This window comes from Melospiza melodia, chromosome 6 (genome assembly GCF_035770615.1).
Source record: "Melospiza melodia melodia isolate bMelMel2 chromosome 6, bMelMel2.pri, whole genome shotgun sequence".
Taxonomy (NCBI): domain Eukaryota; kingdom Metazoa; phylum Chordata; class Aves; order Passeriformes; family Passerellidae; genus Melospiza; species Melospiza melodia.
In genome coordinates, this window is record NC_086199.1 from 52,641,088 (window position 1) to 52,655,957 (window position 14,870).

General features: G+C 42.3%; 1 protein-coding gene across 1 annotated transcript in view; it reads right to left on the minus strand.

The window, feature by feature from the left end:
• Positions 1 to 13,066, minus strand: part of PRMT3 (protein arginine methyltransferase 3) — a 53,787-nt gene extending 40,721 nt beyond the window's left edge. Inside the window, exons 1-7 of the mRNA XM_063158170.1 lie at positions 12,897 to 13,066; positions 12,147 to 12,229; positions 10,394 to 10,443; positions 9,045 to 9,147; positions 8,468 to 8,621; positions 5,209 to 5,350; positions 2,129 to 2,194 (exon numbers count right to left, since the gene is read on the minus strand). Coding sequence (XP_063014240.1) covers positions 2,129 to 2,194; positions 5,209 to 5,350; positions 8,468 to 8,621; positions 9,045 to 9,147; positions 10,394 to 10,443; positions 12,147 to 12,229; positions 12,897 to 13,036 — 738 coding nt within the window. The 5' untranslated portion in view covers positions 13,037 to 13,066. The remainder of the gene's footprint in view (positions 1 to 2,128; positions 2,195 to 5,208; positions 5,351 to 8,467; positions 8,622 to 9,044; positions 9,148 to 10,393; positions 10,444 to 12,146; positions 12,230 to 12,896) is intronic.
• Between the last annotated feature and the right edge of the window lie 1,804 nt (positions 13,067 to 14,870).

Here is a 14,870-nt window from a genome sequence, read left to right on the forward strand (position 1 = left end):
AATAGTCCACTCAGAAAACACCAAAAAGCATCAGTAGGTATTTTCCAGAGAGGACTAGCATAAGAGAGTTCTAGGAAATGCAGTATCAGACTTTTTTCTCAATTTTTTTGAATTGTTATTAAAATTAAAGGGAAAATAGCCTTTGGAATTTTCATTCATTAGTACAGCCTGAGAGCATTATACAAATATGTTAAGTTAAACTAAGTATCCTACACAGCTCCTTCACCAGAAGTGTGTAACAGATGTCACTTCAAAGCCAGGTTTCTGCATCAAACTTCATTTATTCTCTAGCAATGTCCCAAGAGAAAGCTGCATCATGTGGCCAGACACACAAGTTAAGCAGGTCACACACGTGGGGCACACTGAGAACTCAAAGCAATCCAGATTCTGTCTTTCAGTTCAACCTCAACACACCATGATGGGTTTGGATGCACCATGATTTGAGGGAACCTTGATCAATAAACTGCTGCAAAAAGCATGTTCAGAAATCAGTTTGTGAGCCTTCTCCAGAGCAGCTGAGTGCTTTTACACCAGAGTAAGCACACACAGTGCCTGAGCTGTTTCCTGAGCATGGGGATCTCCTCCTGGGGCTGAAGCATCATTGACTCTAACAGTTACTCCATGGTTTGTTTTCAATGTTCCCAGAGTGTCCATGCAGCACAGGAGACACACTATCAATCATGAAAAACTACTGTTCCACAAGGCCTCACATTTTGTGTAACTTCAGATCAGCCTTAACCTGCAAAAACCTGCAGTTATCAATTTTGGGGCTAAAATGTGAAACTACATTTCTCTGGGGAAATTCTTTCCTTTATTGATCTTTCTGCTTTGTTGGATGAGCTGCCCACCCACACAGTTACCGGGTGGCATAATTCTATGACACTTTTGCTTGTTCTCTCACTATAATCAAAGAGTTCAGAAATGTTTAGTAGAAACAGGCTTGTGACATGAATTGAGGCAAAAAAGGGAAGAAAAATATTTACTTTCTTTTTTTGCTATAGTTGCCAATTGAAAACTAAGCCATAGAAGGAATAGAAGGCATAGGCACTGTCAAACACTGAAATGCTTTCTGTCAGGACAGAACTGCTCTCTCACCTCCCCTGCAAAAGAAGGCTCAGAGGATTGGGATCGCTCAGCCTGGAAAAGAGAAGGCTTTGGGGCGACCTAACAGTTGCCTTCCAGTACCTGAAAAGAGCCTAAAAGAAAGATGAAGAGAGACTCTCCACAAGGGCCTAGAGTGACAGAACAAAGGGGAATGGATTTAAATGGGAGAGAGTAGGCTTACATAGGATACTAGGAAAAAATTCTTCTCAGTGAGGGTGGTGGGGTCCCAGCACAGGTTTCCTAGAAAAAGTGTGAATGCCCCATCCCTGAAAAAAAACCACAAAACATTCAAGGCCAGGTTGGATGGGGCTCTGAGCAACCTGGTCTAGTGGAAGGTGTCCCTACGTAGGGCAGAAGGATTAGAACTGCATGATCCTGCAGGCCCCTTCCAACCCAAACCATCCTATGGTTCTATAAGCTCCAAACACAACACACTCATTAGAAAGAGCCAGCAGAAATACAAAAGGCAAGAGGATTATTACTGTACAGGGGTCATAACCACTGTAAGATCCACCACTGAAATCCCTCCTCACTGCAGAGGAAGTACCAGCTCACAGTTGCAAGCCCTTTAACAATAACCACCCAGTCTGGAGACAGGAAATAGCACTAATTCAAAAAAATCAGTTCCACACCAATTCTTTCCCAGCCTTAATTACACAGGGCTTCCAGGACATTTTTACTGTATCAGGCATACATAGAAATTCACTTAATCCTGGTAAAGAGCCCTCAGAGAGATTGCACATAATATCCTCGACAAGAGAGGCTCAACTTCACCCTGCCAGGATAATGAATGAGCTCCCTGCCATGGCACACAGCACAATGACAATAGAGATCAGCACTGCTCTTATCAGCACGCTGCACCCTCAGCAGCTCCCCACCACTGATACGGCCAGAGCGCATCAGATCAAATCCTGCCACTGGAACCTCCATTCCCAGAGCTGCAGAGCAGCCAACCTGCGGCTTTTCTGCCATTTGAGACAAAACAAACCACAGGAATGACTGGATTGCTGAGCAGTTTACCCACCTTGTCCTTGAAGATGTGTGGGTTCTGATAGATGAAGTCACGGTAGCTCTCCGTACGGACTTTATCCTGGCAGCCAAAGAACAAAGAGGGTTCACTTTTTCTGCTTAGGTACAGCATAAAATTCAAAAATGCTGAACACCTGGCTTTTCAACCTGGCCTACAGATGCTTTGCACATACTGTACTTAACACGGCACTGCAATCATGACACTTCTGTATGATAATATTGCAGAATTTACTGCAGCAAATGAAGCCACTTGGCTCAGCTGGAGGAAAAATAAGGAACTATTTTATGGTTTCCTGATTCTGCCTTCTCTTTTGAATGTTTCAAAGATCTTAATACCTGTTCATCACTAACAAGGAACAGCAGTAATAGAGTGACAATATTACAGCAACTTAAACAGAAACCAGCTTAAATAGGAAATTGTGAAAATTTGAATCACATGCTCATAAAATGTTTTGTATCATTTGGCTCTCTAACACCCCTGTGACATGGAGATTTCTGTACAAAAAAAAAAGTTATGCATCAAATTAACTTGGTTTTATTTCTGAACAAGCTGCAGATCTGCAATCCTGATGACAAGCTGGTAGTTAAAGCCCATTTGCTGAAAGTCCAACACAGTAAGTAAGTTTGACTGAAATACAACAGGGCCAGAGAAGCTGCAACATTTTCAAGCCTAGAACAAAACAAATATACTATCTTAGTATAAAAAAGCCTGCAGCATAGCTCAGATTACCAGCAAGATAATCTGTTAAAACATTGATTCTCTTAACATGCATCAGCAGGTACACAAATTGACAGCCAAGTATAGGTTTTGGAGTTGCTGTCACAGTTCAAGTGTTACAGACAAATAAAAAAAAATCAGCAATTTTTTGTCTAGTGCAAAAAATGCTGAAGTATAAAATCCTAGTACTTTCATTAAATCTAGAGGATTTTTCTACTACAGCAAGTTAAGAATTTCTAGAAATAACAGAGAAACAGAAATTTTCTACACTGAGAAAGAACAAAGTCTATTTTAATAAAGGAAGAAGATAAACAGTGACAGGAACATTTTTTGATAATAAAAATTTTGGAGACAAAAAATTATCTTGAGGTTTGGAAATCCTAAAATCCAGTTCTATGTGTAAGAGTACAATCACTCACAAAACCCAAAGAAGCAGCTGGGGTTTATTTTAGAAAATTCTGCTTTAAAATCCTGCATAATTATATTAATAAAAATCCTGCATTAATAACAGAACCATGACTCTTTAAAACCATATTGCTTTGCTATGATGTTCAGAGCAACTATTTTTAGTACTTCACCTCTACTGCAGTATACATTAGGATTTGCTGGGAGGACCAAAAAAGTGTAAAAATAAATACTCAGTAGAGAAAGCAGCCAGCTGGAAAGCTTTCAGCCTTGCAGCCTGCCCCTCACATGGCTTCAGTACTGCCCCAACCCAAAGCAGCTGGAGCCACAGCCAAGCACTTTGGGATTCTATTCACCAATCCCCTTCTCCACTCAACTTTTCCATGTAATGCTTTCCTGGTTTAAGTAAAATGGTGAAAAAAATTAAGATGACAGCCAAGAAATTCTCAAACACAAAGGCAGAGTAAGGGAAACACGAGTGACTCGGCAAGTGTGAAGTAACAATGTTCTTGCTCCACCTCTCAAGTATTTGCACAAAAATACCCCAAATTGAAATTCTGTCTTACCACTACCAGGCATAAGGACAAAAAAGGTTTCAGAAATGGGCTTACATTCAGACAGCAAGACTGCTATCTTAAAAATGTTCATGTAGTAAGCCACTGTATTTATGTAAATAAGGTAATCAGGAAAAACAACCACAGTGAATGCCTTGCATAAAGAAAAAAATCTCAATGTGCACACAATAGAAGTAATCCTTTCCCTATGTTTTGGAAAGTCAAAAGTCTCCTTAAAAGCATTCTGACAAACATACCCTTAAATCAGTAAAATACAATTTTGTACCAATCTCCTTGTGCAGAGATGCAGATTTACTGTAAACTTTATGTGCCAACTGAAAGGCTTCCTCATCCTATACCTACATTATCTCAAATGACAGCTTTACACAGCTGCAAAACCAAACACCTATCTTTTTATCTTCAAGTTACATTTCAGTTGTATTTCCACACACCATACATTTCAGAAAACATTTTTCTAGTTCTGCAGCCATCCCTGTGCTTTTGTAAAATCTCCTCCCCTTAATAATAACCTCACAGTCACACTACTCTTAACACATACATGTATTTCTGCATTGGGGCCACTGAATGATTTACAAAGCTGAAAGCTTTATATGCCAGCTGCAGGCACAAATTCACTGCACAGCTCTGTATTCTGCCTCCACTTTAGACAGGAATTTTTATTTATTTACGCTTAAAATGATAAAACTGCTTATAACTCTCACAGCTATGACATCTTCTCTGAAAGGAAGCATTAGGACATTTTAATTTACAAGTTAATTTGAAGCTGTTGGGCTTTGTGCTTGTTTTTTCTTATTTTCAAGTTCAAAGGGCATACATAGGTTTGTCTTAGAGAAGTTTTGAGCATAAACTTGTTTTAATCTTTAGCATATGAAAGGAACTGCTCCAGCATGTTCATGAACACGACAGTTTGTTGTCATACTATCAATACACCTAACCATGCACAATTAACATTTTCTGTTTACAAAGTGCAAGAGACAACCACAATATGTGAGAAATGGTCTTGCCTAACAAATTTCAGTTATAAGGAAAATGTAAAACTGTAGAAAAATATTCACTGTCTGGACTACGTTTTACCCTTCGTGTTTTAAACAACAGGAAAAAGCTGCTTTTGGCAAGGTAGGGCTGTGGCACAGGTACTGTACTATCAACACAACTGTAAATGATTTTCTGTTCCTAATGCCTCCTGTAAACAGAGCTTACACAAAGGAAATAAAACTGAAAAATGATCTCTTAGTCCAAGTACCACCAAAAAACCTCTCCTGGACAGAAAGGGTTAAAAATGCAGCTGCTTTGCAGTATATTTATGGGCACACAGCCCACTTGATTCCACCTCTCCTCTTCAGTCCCAGGAGGGGGCAGTGGCGATGGCTTCCTGACCTTTAGCATCTCCTCGTGTATGCCATGGTGCCCATAGGAGCTGAAGTAAACGCCATCCTCGTCCTCCCGCAGGTCTGCAATGGCGCTGCACGGCGGGCTGCTCCTGACATCCGTGCTCATCACAAAGTCCTGAGCAAACTGCCTGTAATCAGTGTGAAATACACCCTTGAGACGTGTTTATGGCACCACGGGAAGGAGGCTGGGCAGGGGGAAAGGGCCCAGGAGAGGGCAGGAATGGACGCAGGCGGCCCTGGGGCTGGGCAGCACCGGCAGCCGCAGCTTTAGGTGTGCACATCCTCCCTCTGCAGGCTCCTCACGGCTGCTGCAGCACCCCGGCGAGCCCAGCTCCTGCTGGCAGCAAGCAGCTCTCAGCAGTGAAATACTGGGGGGCAGTTTCTGTTTCTAAGGCAGAAGTATCTGTTTTGAACTTGCTGGTATGGAAGCCAGCACTGCAGCGCCAAGATGCTTCAGGCTGTGCAACGCAGATATGGACTCAACACAAAGAGCACAAAACTGCAGCCCACGACACTGGGTAACCATTGGAAGGGAGAAGGAAGCATTTTAAAACTGAGGCATTTGGGTGAAAAGAAAAAAAGAGTTTAAAATTCAATTTATTACTTGAATTTTATGCTGCTTATTTTCCCTCCTCCCTGCTCTTGCATTCCTTCAACACGTAAAGAAAGGCTGAGAGAGTTGGGATTGCTCAGCTTGGGGAAAAGAAGCCTCCAGGGTGAACCCACTGCATCTCTTAGCTCCTAAAAGGGCTACAAGAAATATGGACAGGGACTTTGGACAAGGACAAATGGCTTTTAAACTCAAAGACTGTATGTTTAGACTGGATATTAGGATGAAATTTTTTACTGTGAGGGCAGTGAGGCCCCAGCACAGAATGCCCAGAGAAGCTGGGGATGCCCCTGGGTCCCTGGAAGTGTCCAAGGCCAGGCTGGATGGGGCTCTGTGCAACCTGGGAGGTGTTCCTGCTTGGAACTGGATGAGCTTTAGGGTCCCCTCCATGTTCTCAGTCCTAAAAGCAGGCTGGATGACAAAATACACAAATCAAGGGGTTTATAATGAAAACACTATTAGACATTAACAAGCAGATCATACTACACCCACAAAGAAGTGAAAAAGCAAACACACTTCAGCCAGACAATATTCCTCCAAGGACTAGAGTCCAACAGCAACAAAAGCTGCATCCTAGACCACTCCAAAGCCTCTGACACTCACCTTTAACAGCAATCACACTCCCTTAAATGGGACCTTCACATATAGAAACTGTAGGGAACAATCTCATTACCAATATCTTCCTTATAGAAGAACAACAGCAAAAATACTATTTCACTCCTGATATTTCAAATACTTCCCTGCTCAGCTAGTTTGGATGGGGAAAAGAATATGGTAAGGGATTTTGTAGTGAAATTTTGTCAGTTTCAGAAACTTCCTATATTTTTTTACACAGAAATGGTCTGGATCTTTTTTTAATATTGCTCTTTACCACAGTACTTTGCATTTTCTTTACTTTCATACAAATATCTACATGATACAATTTTAAACTTCCATAAAATAGATTCTGTGACATACAATTACATATAATTAGCACTGTGTGAGATTTACATGATTTAATTCAAAATTATTTAAGCCAATAGTTGCCCTAATATATGCATGCAACACAAGCACCAAAGAAATTCCAAAGACAGAGCTGTCCTGCTGGCTTCTTAATCAAGAAAAAGGATAAGTAAAAACAAAAGCCATCACCTCTAAATAGGTGACAGATTAAAAACTCAGCATAGACAATCTGTGCTGTGAAGTCTCCAAGTTACATCTAACACTAGAGGTGATCTGATTTATAAAAATGTTACTGTCGTTATTTCCCAGAGGTTTACCTGAAAGGGAGCAGGTGATATTCTGTGCAATAACCTCCAGCACAAACCACTGAATTACAGCATTTAGACTGCTACAATGCAACTGACTCATCTGTCCATAATTTAAAACTGTGCTGCTTCATCAGATCTACATCTGGCTATTTTTGCTGCCAGCTGACCCCTGCTGAATTGAAGAGGTTGCATTGAGAAAGAAAAACTAAAGGCTCCCTCTTACAAGAGCAGATAACTTGATATACTTACTTAAAATAAAAAATCTGTAAGCCTCACTGAAGTTTAGAGAGCTCAAAAGAAATTGCTACTGATAACCTGTGAGGGGTTTTTTTGTTTAAAATGAATATGAATGGAACATTAAAAAGCAAAAAGACACACAGAAAATACCCCCAAGTTTTTGAAGCACAATGATAAATTTCTTCAATTCTTGCTGTTTATGATCAATTAAAGCATAATGTATACAGAGACACCAGAAAAGCACTGTGTGCAAAATTCAAACTCATCTGAAGACAAAATGGATCCTTTTTAACATAAATAATTGTTCACAGCTAGGGGATTTGAATACATTTAATATTTTGGTGTATTTAGTTACTTGTAGCTCCAAATGTGTACTGTCAAAATGTACAACACACACTCAAACTTTACAACACAAGGGTTTTCTGATTAACTTCTCACACAAAAGAACATGAATTATTTTTTCAAGTCTCTTAAATATAATTTCAGTTCCTCAGTGCCCAGTCAGTGTGATCTCATGCTTGTAGGGGATTTAAATGAAGTTTATATTTCTGTGTTACCCATGAGCATCATCAATCCACATGCAGACCTCAAGATTTAGAAGAGCTACAGGGATGTCCTGACTGCATACTCTTACTACCCTCATCTGATACCAAAAACAAAAGTAGCTGAAAAAAGCTGATTTATTAAGTCCACTGAGAGCTTCTCCAAACTGCAAATGAACTCTACTGACAACTACTGTTTGAAGCCAACTCTGAACATCTCTGGAGTCCTGTATTTAATTTGCTCTCTCTCCTCTCCAGTGTGTGCATCCTCAGCGTTCAAATGCCTACCTAAAGAATTAACAGAAAGGTATCTCAAAAAACAAAGAGTAGTCTGAAGGAAAAAACCTGAGTGATGTGCTTGCTTAGATCTCCCAAGCATACTTTGTCCTTTCAATCTGTGCAGGTTTCTGTGCAGTTTTTACTAACCATCTACAGGAAATGTACTAACCATCTGCAACAGACAAGTCAAACCTACAGCCCCATCCCAAGGTCAGTTTCATGTTACATTCTGCTACTTCCTTCAATTTCTGTTTGTCTTCGAACATGAACATCTCATCTAAAACGCATCAAATAAAAACAGCCCCAAACTTCAGTTCAGACACTTACTTCATCTTCTGAAGATCATCCTGTGCCCTAGCCAAGGCTGCTTCAGCAGCTCTGGCTCTCTGTTCTGCATGCTTTAACTGTTCCAGGAGCACCATGGTGTCACTTAAGCCATTAGAAGGCAAAACTTTCACAGGCTCACAAAGATCTTCTATGTCTGATAAAACAGGGAGGAAAGAGAATACCTACCAATCATGTTTATGATCTGTTTGCAGCAGATCATAAACACTTCATGCTAGTTCTGTCTTGGTACAAGCTGGTTGTTTTACAAAAGGCACAACTGAATTTGACAGGGCTAACTACAAAACACAAAAAGCAATTCTTCTGCCTAGGAAGAAGAAGCAAATATAGAAGCAGGGTCTAAGTTAAGGCAAATAAATCCAGAATTCAGGCTTCCTTAAATACCACTGTTTGATTATTTCTAGAAGAGACATTTGGTTTAGACATTAATTAAATTAGATATAATTAGTACAAGGACTTTCTCAGACACATAAATCGAGTAACAGTGACAATCCTCACCAACTCTGACAATACCACATTTACCCCACAAAGCAGGAGTCATACTGAAGCAGTTATTTACCAAACTGAAGGAGGAGATCATCTTCAAGTTCTGGTTTCAAATATTCCTCTCCTTCCCAAGGCAGTGGGCTGCTGAGAGAACTCAAATATGCTGCAGTTGGTTTCTAGACAGGAGAAGAACATGTACACTAAGTTTCTTTGAAAACACCAGCCCTCCAGTTTCATTCAAGGAAACAAGGCAAAGACATGTTCTTTCACACAGTGAAATATGCAGGGTATTACTGAAGGACCTTTGCAGCAAAGGCTGGCAAAGGAATCCTGTGCCAGCAGTAATGCACAGCACATTGACAGATGCTGAAGGATACCAAGGAATCCTGTGCCAGCAGTAATGCACAGCACATTGACAGATGCTGAAGGATACCAAGGAATTCTGTGCCAGCAGTAATGCACAGCACATTGACAGATGCTGAAGGATACCAAGGAATTCTGTGCCAGCAGTAATGCACAGCACATTGACAGATGCTGAAGGATACCTGCAGGATTGCACTGCTCTTAGGAACCAAGTCCACTCAGGTATGTGGCTAATCAAAAAATCCAAGCTACTAATCCTGTCAGGTTCTTACATGAACAGTGCTGTAGGAACAGAAGTCAGAAACTTCTGTTCTGTCTCTCCTGTTTGCATCCAGTTAATACTTGGTTAAGAAAAGTGAAGTCAGTTTTGGACTTCAGTTTTTGCCTGTGTTTACTCTACACAGTTATGCACTAAATAACTACTCAAGGATTTAAGATATGTAGACTGAAGTAAAAACTACTTAGTAAGATAAGATGGTATTGAGTTTTAACCTAAACTTTAAAGGAATAATGAAGGAACAAAGTCACAAGACACACAAAATATATGAAGGCCTATCTTAAAACTGTAGGTTCCCATCAGCTTTCCAGACTCAGGTATAATTTTAGAGAGTTTTAAGTTCTGTAACTTGAGGGCTCAGCTATTGCCCTTACTAAGTAGGGGTCTGGCCAGCTCACACCCTCAGGAAAAGTTTTTACATCAACACACATGCAAGGACTGAGAAACTTCAGTTCTTGAGAAGTGAACCCATTTCTGAAGTGAGACAGCAGAATCAAAGGCCCAAAGAACCTGAATAAAACAAGATGATACTACACAGTATGGAGGCTTTATGCAAATCTCAACAACCACTTCTGAAAATAAGATTTCACATTAATTAAATATGTTTACAATTAAAACAGCCTCATATCTAGATAAACAGATCAACAGCTACTTTAATTCCCATGATTTCTTTTTCTAAAACTTCAATAGAAAATCTCACACTACTATTAGAAATGGGCAAACTGAAAGCACATCACTATTCTCCAGAGTCAGAACACAGAAGTAACAGGTGGCACACCTACCTTTAATCTGGCAAAGTTTATTAGTTTAATGTAGCCATAAAAATCGAGTCCTGAGTGGAAAAAAAAAAAAAAAAAAGGGAGAGCATTTGTATCACAGAAGAGACCACATGTTTTACAGTTATGTGACTACTAATTACCTGTTCAACTGGAAACTGTTTCAAACTTCCTCTTGGGTGTACACCACTATGCAGTGCACTCTTCCTATCTTAAGTTTGCCATCTGTGTTCTTCTCTTTAGGACTAACCTGTTGTTATCTTGTTGTATTTCATATTTCTAAAGTCTCGTACCTTCTTGGCAATACTTCTTGGGGGCAGTTCTTCATAGCTCTGACATCTTCTGCTTGTTACTGCTTCCTAGTCACAGCTCCTTCCAGGTTCTCCCTGCCTGGCCAAGCCCAGCCCCGTTTATCACAGTTATCTTCACTGGCTACAGCTGCAGCCCAATTAAGGACATCGCAGCTGCAGCCCATCAAAAACAACCAGGGCTTATCAGGGCAAGGCCTATATACAGATGTTCATATACAATACAGATATTCAAATATAATACAGATATTCAAATACAATACAGATATTTTACTAGGACTCCTACTATACTAACCCAGGAAATCCTCACCCTCGGGGCAAATACATTTGCCACAAATTAAGAATGGAACACATCCAAATGGGAACTGTGGACAGGGATTTCATTCATTGGCAAGTAAGTACATCAGGACAGCCACTCTTATCTCCTTCCAGCTACCTTGATGGCATTCTAGGCTGCTGTGCTCCCCTGTTCATATTCTTAGCTTTCTGCTTAAAAGAATGGAAACTGATGCTACTCACTAAGAATACCTACCAATACTGATTTTAAATTGCCACCTTGGCAAAAGCAATAGGAGTTTAACTGTGTTCTTTCCCCAGGAACAGCAAAGATAAACCCAAAATACTTTGTCTTGGATTTTAGACAGAAAACAGACCAGACTAGATCTTAGGATATATAATGACTGCTTCAAGTGACAGACACCCTTAAACTTGACTAAAAAGAATTTAACAGACACGGGAGGGAAAGCCTCCCTGTGATCACCTGAAGGACACAAGCCACGGGGCTCTGCTAAATGCTGAGCCCAACAGCATCACTGGTCAGGCAAGAGCTGCCAGCAGATCAGATCAATCATGCAGTGTCTGGTTCAGGTCAATCAAGTAGGCAGTGAGGAATCAGCACAAGCCAGCAAAGATCAATCTCACTTTTGTCACTGGCTGAGAGCTTTACTGGTAGAAAAGGCATGCAGGAAGCAGCCAGCATTAAGAAAATGTATAAGTCTTTTTCTACAATAGCTCATCTTATTCAATCTTGGAAGCTTCAACTGTAAACCAGGAGATCAGTTCTAAACAAATTAATATTTGCAATTTATTTTAAATGAGATACTCATATGTTGCATTCACATTGTCGTTACCATATTTCTAGAGTCCCGTACCTCCTGAGTGGTTTCCTCACACACACAGAGCTCTCCACAGCAGCAGTGTTGCTCCTTTTTCTCCATCAGGACTCCTCCAAGGCTCTCCCTGCCCACCCCACCCCCTTTTATCCCAGTTCTCTTCATTAGCCACAGCTGCCCCCCAATTAAGGCCATCACAGCTGCAGGCCATTTACAATAACTAGAATCAGGGCAGGGTCACTTCTACAATACAGAGATCTCTTACTGCAATACATACATTTACTCAGGCCCCTATACTCATACACAAAAGGAAATGACAAATCATGAAAAAAAACTTACCATGTTTCTGGATCACATCACTAACATCAAAGTGATGCTCTGTTTTGCAGTGGGAGAACACAGCTTCAGCAGAACTAAACAACCTGTAAATAACAAACTATTAAAAGTGCAACACTGACACATTAAGTTCTAACTTATGAGTGCTATATGCTCTGTTCTGACTTACTGGGTAATGCAGAACACATTTCCTGCCTTTGAGAAAGGCACAGGCTCACATGCCTGACAAAGCTTTTACCTTGTTTGTCAAACATTCTGAAACAAAAGCCAACGAACACAACAATTCTGTTTGACAAAACCACAGATCCTGTTAATTTCCAAACACTGTCTGAGAGCAAAGCCTGCGTTAAACCCGAGATCTAAAACCCACACCAATAGAAGCTGGGTGGGGCAGTTTGAGCGAAATAAAATCTCTCATCTCGATACTGGCGATGGGGAAGAGATTAAAAAGAACAGGAGAAGAGCCTCCACGCTGCTTCAGCACGAGGGGAGGGGATTACCACGCTACTCCCTCCTTCAATGCGAATCCTCAATCGCACGCTTGGCTCCGCAGAGCCGTGTACGCGATCAGCACAGAGCCGTGTACGCGATCAGCACACAGCTACAGAGCGAGCCCCAAAGCAGCGATTCCCGATCCCGATCCCGCTCCCGCGGGCCGCGCCGGCCGCTCGCAGCGCACCCAGCGCACCCAGCGCACCCAGAACAGCGCGCTCCGCACGGGGCTCCGCGCTCCGCGCTCCCCGTCCCCCCCACCTGGCACAGAAGAGGCAGCGGGTCTGCTGGGCCACGGCAGCGCCTTCCTCCTCCTCTTCCTCCTCCTGCTCGTCGTCCCAGGCGCCCTCGCCGTCGGACAGTTCGGGCATTTCCTCCTCCTCAGGCTCCATGGCATCCATGTCCCGCCGCCGCCGCCCCGTGCGCGCCGCTTCCGGCCGCGGGGACGGACCGGGCCGCGCTGAGCGCCCCCTGGCGCAGCCTCCGGCCGCGGCCGCGCTGAGGGCCCGGGCCGGCGCCACCTTGCGGGAGAGAGGGGCAGCGGGACCGGCCCTCAGCCACGGCCCGTCCCTCAGCCACAGCTCTGTCCCTCAGCCACGGCTCTGTCCCTCAGCCACGGCCCGTCCCTCAGCCACGGCTCTGTCCTTCAGCCACAGCTCTGTCCCTCAGCCACGGCCCGTCCCTCCGCGTGAAAAATGCATGGATTTTATGATTGGCTTTTGGCAAATATTAAAATGAATATTATATGTGTTGTGTTAGAAAGCAACGCTGTATTAATTCTCTTAAGTAGTGTGTTAAATATAGTTTTAGGTTACAAAAAATGTTGAAATGGAAACTATGCTATGTACGGCGATTTTTTAAAAGAAAGGACTCGCAGCGAGATAGCAGCCACAGGACACCTGAATCTTTCAGAGAAAAAGAATTTATTGCCCTCTTATCAGTAGAAATGAACTTCTTCCTGCCTCGAAGGCGCTGTCAGGGTTCGGCGGAAGAAATTGACGATGTGGGGCAGCAGTGCCCTGCAGCAGGGGCCAGCCCTGTCCTGGGGACATCGGCACAGCCAGTCCTGTCCTGGGGACATCGGCACAGCCAGGAGGGCCAGCCCTGTCCTGGGGACATCGGACAGCCAGTCCTGTCCTGGGGACATCGGACAGCCAGAAGGGCCAGCCCTGTCCTGAGGCACAGCCAGGAGCTACAAAGCTAACAAAGACTTGTAAGTATGGTACTAATTAAACAAATTAGGCTTGCTTAGTTATAGGCAAATCCAGAGGGACATGAAAAACCTAAATTTGGAAACTGGTTTTAAATAAGACCAGAATGCCAAATTTGAAGAAGGGTCTAAGAGCAACTTGGTCAAACTCCTTCACAAATTTCGTCCTGTACTTTTTAAAAATCCTATATCCATTCAGATTTCTACAGGTATGAGAAGATACCACCAATTTTGCACACACTACTTAGTGGTGTGAACTAAGTGCTTCTCAAGGAATTCTTTTTCCTACGTAGCAATTCAATACTACCCAATGAATTAGAATTAGTGCAAAATGCTAACAAAGTGCTGCATTCCCTTAGTGTACAGAGGAAATCTAGCCCAGTCAGATGCTCCTATCTTATGCCCTCCAAGTAGGATCTGATCCCCTGAAAGAAACAGAAGTGATGCAGAATGATAAAACACAGTTTTCCTCTACTCTTGCCCAAGCAGTTAGGAGCAGAAATAGATTGAACAGGCACTCCTCTGTCAGCAGCAGCCAGGCTGATAGCAGCAAAAGCAGAAACAGCAGCTTCTTTGTGTTTGAGTGAGATTCTGCTCTCCCCCTGCTGCCCCCGAGGGCCAAGGGGTCACTGATTGCACAGTCTCTGCTCCATTGCACACCCTCAGCTATTGTGGAGTGCCCTCAGAGAGCACAGGCTGAATGTGCCTTCTTTTTGATTGTTCTGGAATGAAGGTTCTCAATAAATGTAAAGCACCTGTTTGTGTGGGTCACTGTATGTAACGTGTTGGGTGAGGACTGTATGAAATCTGCAGCAGAAATATGTAACTTACACCGGCACCTATTGAAATATGACCATCTTTGTTACAATCTCCTAATCCTTGTAAAGGGATTTGCATGGTACAGGAAGATTTACAATGTAATGGATTACTATTTCATAATCTGGGCCAAGGGGAAGAAACTTCAAATATTTGCTGGGTTTTTTACTGCATTTCAAACTTTTTTCAGTCTCTGGGGAGACTGTTGG